General features: G+C 41.4%; 1 protein-coding gene across 1 annotated transcript; it reads right to left on the bottom strand.

Moving 5' to 3' along the window:
• Positions 1-944: 944 nt before the first annotated feature.
• Positions 945-7,309, bottom strand: LOC131929769 (uncharacterized). The gene is made up of 4 exons (XM_059286135.1): positions 6,883-7,309; positions 4,156-4,226; positions 1,703-2,664; positions 945-1,608 (listed from the first exon to the last, which is right to left on the bottom strand). The coding sequence occupies exons 1-4, from the start codon at positions 7,307-7,309 to the stop codon at positions 945-947; spliced, it is 2,124 nt and encodes a 707-aa protein (XP_059142118.1).
• Between the last annotated feature and the right edge of the window lie 256 nt (positions 7,310-7,565).

The following is a 7,565-nucleotide window of genomic DNA, read 5'->3' on the forward strand; positions in this document are numbered from 1 at the left end:
ACGAGGTTGTGACCTTGACCCGTAGCCAAGCGTTACTTATTGTAAAAAACACCGCTTGCATCCATCCTGACAGTATTTTTAAAACAATTTATCCAATTATGTAGAAGGGGGGGGGGGGAAGAGGGGTTAACTTAAATTTTTTTTATATCAAGGCCGTTTATCTAGCATCAACCTTGTTTTTCAAAGCTGCCTAGCACAAGGATAGAAATAACTGCTAATAAATAGTATCTTAGGGCTCGGTTAGGTAAATATAAGACGTTACACTGGAGGAGGGGGGGGGGGGCGCTGATAGCTTTGGGTGATACTGCACAGGTGTGATAACATCCGACCTGGGATAGATGACACCATCCGAGGGTGACACTATCCGGGGGTGACACCAAGACAAAAACGTGCGTATTGTCTCATTGGGGTAACTATTTATTGTTGAAAACACAGGGGGTGAAACCGATAAAAAGTCATAGGAAAAAAACCCAGAAAAAAGTCAGTTTATGCTAGGAAAAAAGTCAAAGGAAAAATGTATCGAAAAAAAAAAAATCACAGAAAAAAAGGTCACAAAAATCTTTTAAGAAATATTTTGATTTAACTATTTAGAATTGTGAAATTTTGGGTGTTTATCAATGTGGGTCGTTTTTTTTTTTTTTGCTAGCATTAAAAGCATTATGGTTTACAACCTGAATAAAAAGGTGTCATTTCAATACAACGTCAAATTGATAATGTAAAAATTCCGCTTTAGGCCTAGCGATAAATTGGGCAAATAAAGTAGAGTTCATGATCCTTAACCTCGGCATATGAAGGGATGTTGTGGTCTGAACTATGCTCGGCCGCCTTTACTTTCCCGAACGTGAGTCAGGTACCCATCTTAAAGTCTCAAGATCCGAACCTTGAGACCTTCAAGGTAGCAGCCAAATGCTCTACCGTTCATCCCAAACGCCATAATAATAACATCATTTGATTAGATGTGTGAATATGTGCATGAGAGCTGTAGATTTGTGAATATGTGCATGAGAGCTGTAGATGTGTGGTATATGCATGAAAGCTGTAGATTTGTGAATATGTGCATGAGAGCTGTAGATTTGTGAATATGTGCATGAAAGCTGTAGATTTGTGAATATGTGCATGAGAGCTGTAGATTTGTGAATATGTGCATGAGAGCTGTAGACTTGTGAATATGTGCATGAGAGCTGTAGATGTGTGGTATATGCATGAAAGCTGTAGACTTGTGGTATATGCATGAAAGCTGTAGACTTGTGAATATGTGCATGAGAGCTGTAGATGTGTGGTATATGCATGAAAGCTGTAGACTTGTGAATATGTGCATGAGAGCTGTAGATGTGTGGTATATGCATGAAAGCTGTAGACTTGTGAATATGTGCATGAGAGCTGTAGATTTGTGGTATATGCATGAAAGCTGTAGACTTGTGAATATGTGCATGAGAGCTGTAGATGTGTGGTATATGCATGAAAGCTGTAGACTTGTGAATATGTGCATGAGAGCTGTAGATGTGTGGTATATGCATGAAAGCTGTAGACTTGTGAATATGTGCATGAGAGCTGTAGATGTGTGGTATATGCATGAAAGCTGTAGACTTGTGAATATGTGCATGAGAGCTGTAGATGTGTGGTATATGCATGAAAGCTGTAGACTTGTGAATATGGGCATGAGAGCTGTAGACTTGTGAATATGTGCATGAGAGCTGTAGACTTGTGAATATGTGCATGAGAGCTGTAGATGTGTGGTATATGCATGAAAGCTGTAGACTTGTGAATATGTGCATGAGAGCTGTAGATGTGTGGTATATGCATGAAAGCTGTAGACTTGTGAATATGTGCATGAGAGCTGTAGATGTGTGGTATATGCATGAAAGCTGTAGACTTGTGAATATGTGCATGAGAGCTGTAGATGTGTGGTATATGCATGAAAGCTGTAGACTTGTGAATATGTGCATGAGAGCTGTAGATGTGTGGTATATGCATGAAAGCTGTAGACTTGTGAATATGTGCATGAGAGCTGTAGATGTGTGGTATATGCATGAAAGCTGTAGACTTGTGAATATGTGCATGAGAGCTGTAGATGTGTGGTATATGCATGAAAGCTGTAGACTTGTGAATATGTGCATGAGAGCTGTAGATGTGTGGTATATGCATGAAAGCTGTAGACTTGTGAATATGTGCATGAGAGCTGTAGATGTGTGGTATATGCATGAAAGCTGTAGACTTGTGAATATGTGCATGAGAGCTGTAGATGTGTGGTATATGCATGACATCTGTAGACTTGTGAATATGTGCATGAGAGCTGTAGATGTGTGGTATATGCATGACATCTGTAGACTTGTGAATATGTGCATGAGAGCTGTAGATGTGTGGTATATGCATGAAAGCTGTAGACTTGTGAATATGTGCATGAGAGCTGTAGATGTGTGGTATATGCATGAAAGCTGTAGACTTGTGAATATGTGCATGAGAGCTGTAGATGTGTGGTATATGCATGAAAGCTGTAGACTTGTGAATATGTGCATGAGAGCTGTAGATGTGTGGTATATGCATGAAAGCTGTAGACTTGTGAATATGTGCATGAGAGCTGTAGATGTGTGGTATATGCATGAAAGCTGTAGACTTGTGAATATGTGCATGAGAGCTGTAGACTTGTGAATATGTGCATGAGAGCTGTAGATGTGTGGTATATGCATGACATCTGTAGACTTGTGAATATGTGCATGAGAGCTGTAGATGTGTGGTATATGCATGACATCTGTAGACTTGTGAATATGTGCATGAGAGCTGTAGATGTGTGGTATATGCATGAAAGCTGTAGACTTGTGAATATGTGCATGAGAGCTGTAGATGTGTGGTATATGCATGAAAGCTGTAGACTTGTGAATATGTGCATGAGAGCTGTAGATGTGTGAATATGTGCATGAAAGCTGTAGATTAGTGAATATGTGCATGAGAGCTGTAGATTTGTGAATATGTGCATGAAAGCTGTAGACGTGAATATGTGCACGAAAACTGTAGATTTGTGAATATGTGCATGAAAGCTGTAGACTTGTGAATATGTGCATGAAAGCTGTAGATTAGTGAATATGTGCATGAAAGCTGTAGATTTGTGAATATGTGCATGAGAGCTGTAGATTAGTGAATATGTGCATGAAAGCTGTAGACGTGAATATGTGCATGAAAGCTGTAGACTTGTGAATATGTGCATGAAAGCTGTAGATTTGTGAATATGTGCATGAGAGCTTTAGACGTGAATATGTGCATGAAAGCTGTAGATTAGTGAATATGTGCATGAAAGCTGTAGATGTGCGAATATGTGCATGAAAGCTGTAGATTAGTGAATATGTGCATGAAAGCTGTAGATGTGCGAATATGTGCATGAAAGCTGTAGATTAGTGAATATGTACATGAAAGCTGTAGATGTGCGAATATGTGCATGAAAGCTGTAGATTAGTGAATATGTGCATGAAAGCTGTAGATTAGTGAATATGTGCATGAAAGCTGTAGCTGTGTGAATATGTGCATGAAAGCTGTAGATTAGTGAATATGTGCATGAAAGCTGTAGATTAGTGAATATGTGCATGAAAGCTGTAGATTAGTGAATATGTGCATGAAAGCTGTAGAGGTGTGAATAAGTGCATGAAAGCTGTAGATGTGTGAATAAGTGCATGAAAGCTGTAGCTGTGTGAATATGTGCATGAAAGCTGTAGATGTACCTCAAAGGTTAGGTTTTCTTTAGGAGTCTTTAATGTCTGTGTAACAATGTAGGTATCTGCGCCCATCAGTAGGTGTAGGTGATGTATGGGAAGTAATGATTACAATTCGCGTTACAAAATAGACTAAATTGCTCTAATTTGCTCTAATTTAATCTTGAAGCATATGAACAATGTTAACCACATACTGTTTTTGCTGATTAGTAAGAGAAGATTGTTGTATTTATTTATTTTTTAAATTTGAAAATAAATTTTATATGACTGTCTTTTGTACCAGCGACCCGTTGGGTTAAAATTGGAGTTCCATTAGAAGTCTTGAAGGGTGACTTAAATCTGTTCTAAACATCGAGATTACGATATGTTGACAAAAAATTAACTCTTTGAAGAGCTAAAATACAATGTTGACACTCAACAGAGAGGCCGAGCGATAGAGCCCTTGACTACTTACCTGTAAGTTTCGAGTCCCGTCCTCGGGCTCATTCTGAGACGCCCTTGAGTCCAAACAACTCTGATGGGCACCTGACACGTGTTATATCAAGTTGATAAAATAGCTGATAAAATAGATGATATAATTGTTGAAACAAAAGCTGATAAAAAACACCAAGCTGCTACTACTTACTTGTCACCTGGGCACTCGGAGCTAGCAGACGTGTGCTATCGTCTGTTATCTTCAAGTGTCTGTAACAAAGTTTACATTCAAACATCACGCCACTTAACTAATGAATTAATGAATTAATTCTATTGAATTTATTTGCGGAAATCATAAAAAACCCTAACCACGTAGAATACATTTTGAACTTCTAATTCTAACGTATACAAGTAATATAACGTTTTTATGTCAAGTTTTTTTTCAAACCTTTTTTTTACAAATTTAAATAAGAGCAGTCCGCACACGGCCCCCGGCCTGTCTCATGAATACAGCTACAGGACAAACGAACTTCTCATCTTGATTCACCGATGGCCGTCAGTCTCTGAAGCGCGGTCGTCAGATAATTCGTGGTTGTGTAATGATAGACATTTTCTAACCGCTTATCCTGTATTAAGATCACACATAATGCTTTAGAATCACGTTTATCTTGTGATGGGGTCTCCTGTACCCATGATGTTAACAGGCTACGTTTATTTTATTGTCATTCTGCATTGAAAACGTTATGGTCAGCCACACAGATCTTGGTTCTTTTGTTCGTCAGCATTATTTCTGGTATTTGTATTTTGCTTACATTTGGCCCTAAATACGGCCCCCAAATTTTTGGTCCTATTTTCTGTCTTCATATTTGACCCTATTTACGGCCCCACATTTGGCCCTATTAACGACCCCAGATTTGACCATATTAACGACCCCCACATTTGGCCATATTAACGACCCCCACATTTGGCCCTATGAACGACCCCCACATTTGGCCCTATTAACGACCCCCACATCCACCGTTAAATACAGTCTGTACTAAGGAAAGTTAAACCAGATTTTCAACAGCGTGAACATAATGGTGCCACGTAGGTCACGATGTCACGTTCATAGGGATGTCACTTGTTGTTAGGGATGTCACGTTGATAGGGATGTCACTTGTTGATAGGGATGTCACGTTGATAGGGATGTCACTTGTTGATAGGGATGTCACGTTGATAGGGATGTCACTTGTTGATGCCACGTAGACAGCGATGCCCTTCGTCTGCCCCCCCCCCCTCCCCCACATCCCCTTATATCCCAACTCACCATTGGTACCCTCTACAATGTTCAAATGTTTTGTCTACACTCGAGATTTCTGTCAAAACACGGGGCGCCAGTACAACAACTGTTAGTGTCGCCAGAGGGGGTGGGGGTGGGGGCTGGGGGGGGGGTGGAGGCGGTGAAAGTGGAGGGGGGTGGGAGCGTGTATGCAAGGGTGAGGTAAATACGTGCACTTTAGGATGGAACCAAGGGGCGACAAATCATTTGTGTATCCACGGGGGAAGTTAGACAAAACTCGACTTCAAACTTTTCATGTAAAAGGGGGGGGGGGGGGTCTTTCTTGCAACCTGTGTTTGACAATGGACTAATCATGTTAGTAGCACTGTTATAGCAAGTTTAATGTTAGGGCCAGGGTTAAGGGTTAGGGTTATTTTAGAACTGGGATGAGGATTACGAATGGGTTGACCATTAGTCTGTAGTTTACTACAAGTAGGACATGCTTGAGTCCACCCAGCTCTGATGGGTACCTGGTTTAATTTTGGTGAAAGTAAGGGCTGCTGGGCATATTGCTGACCATATTATCCCTACTTAAGTCGGGAATAATTGAAACAGGTGAACTCTACTTCACCTGTCACATGGACCCTAAGGTCGAAAAGGTACCTAACTTACCAGCAGACTAACAGCTTTGTTTAAGAACATGGCATGTTTGTGAAAAAGTTTTGTTTGTGAATTCCGACATCCAATTTTTATTTTCCTCCCCGATATTGCCCTGGGTTCTCATATATAAGAGAGCTATGAATGTGATTATTAAAATGTGTGGTTATTTATGTTTTTAGGCACCGCGAACTAAAACTTTGAGTTGTTTTTAGGTTTAAGATAAAATAGAAAGAAGCCTGTCACGAAGCACAGGATAGCAAATATCTAACCAATGATCAACAAAAGCTTCAACAAACGACAAATAACAAAAATATCTAAAATAAATTTGAAAACACACACCTCTAACAAATAGTCAACAGATACAAAAAAGACCTCAAATTAACTGACTAGTATCTGAACAGATGGCCCTTAACATGTGTAATTGACCAACTGCCCACTGGTAGTGCGTACGCATAAGAACGGGAAAACGACAAAGCTAAACACCACCCACGCTACAGGAACCACCAAAAGGTCAACGACCTCTGCAGCCATTGACCAAGAAATGACCGTCTAATGCTAATGACCGGTCCCATGAGGCACAGAGCCCGAGCTTTGAGCAGGCGTGGAGCCCTAACATTCCGAGACGCCCAGACGCAGAGCAGACGTTTAAACTGGGTGTTTGTCTGTTGACGTGTTTGTCTGTTGCCGTGTTTGTCGGGCTCGGCCATGTTTGGTATGTGACAACGTTTTTCATTGGTCCACAGGGTGAGAACAACAGTGAGTCTCTGTGTGTTGGTGTGGGGGGGGGGATGTGTGTGTGAGCGTGAGATTTTGTGTGGGTGTGTGGAGGGGAGTGGGGGGATGTGTAGCAGTTGGTGTGGGATGTGTAGCAGTTGGTGTGGGATGTGTAGGAGTTGGTGTGGGATGTGTAGGAGTTGGTGTGGGATGTGTAGGAGTTGGTGTGGGATGTGTAGGAGTTGGTGTGGGATGTGTAGGAGTTGGTGTGGGATGTGTAGGAGTTGGTGTGGGATGTGTAGGAGTTGGTGTGGGATGTGTAGGAGTTGGTGTGGGATGTGGGGGAGCTGGTGTGGGATGTGTAGGAGTTGGTGTGGGATGTGTAGGAGTTGGTGTGGGATGTGTAGGAGTTGGTGTGGGATGTGGGGAAGTTGGTGGGGGATGTGTAGGAGTTGGTGTGGGATGTGTAGGAGTTGGTGTGGGATGTGTAGGAGTTGGTGTGGGATGTGTAGGAGTTGGTGTGGGATGTGGGGGAGTTGGTGTGGGAAGCAAAGACGCTCATTTCCGGCACCAGGACATAACTGCAGCACCACTCTAGAGTCGTCGCTAGGGGTATGGTGCCTATGGTGGGGGGTGACCGCCCTGGGCGTCAGCCCTACGGGGTGCTCAAAGGGGTAAAACAAAATGCTAAGTTTTATCTGCATTACTGAACTATAAGATTAATAGTAATACACATACATATTTTTACACATTTTTATTTTCCACATCGGTTGAAAAATATTTTTTTTAAAAATCCAAAGCGGTAACAAAAGTGTCTT

Source organism: Physella acuta, unplaced genomic scaffold (genome assembly GCF_028476545.2).
Source record: "Physella acuta isolate Inbredline_101_S28 unplaced genomic scaffold, ASM2847654v3 ptg001673l, whole genome shotgun sequence".
Taxonomy (NCBI): Eukaryota; Metazoa; Mollusca; class Gastropoda; family Physidae; genus Physella; species Physella acuta.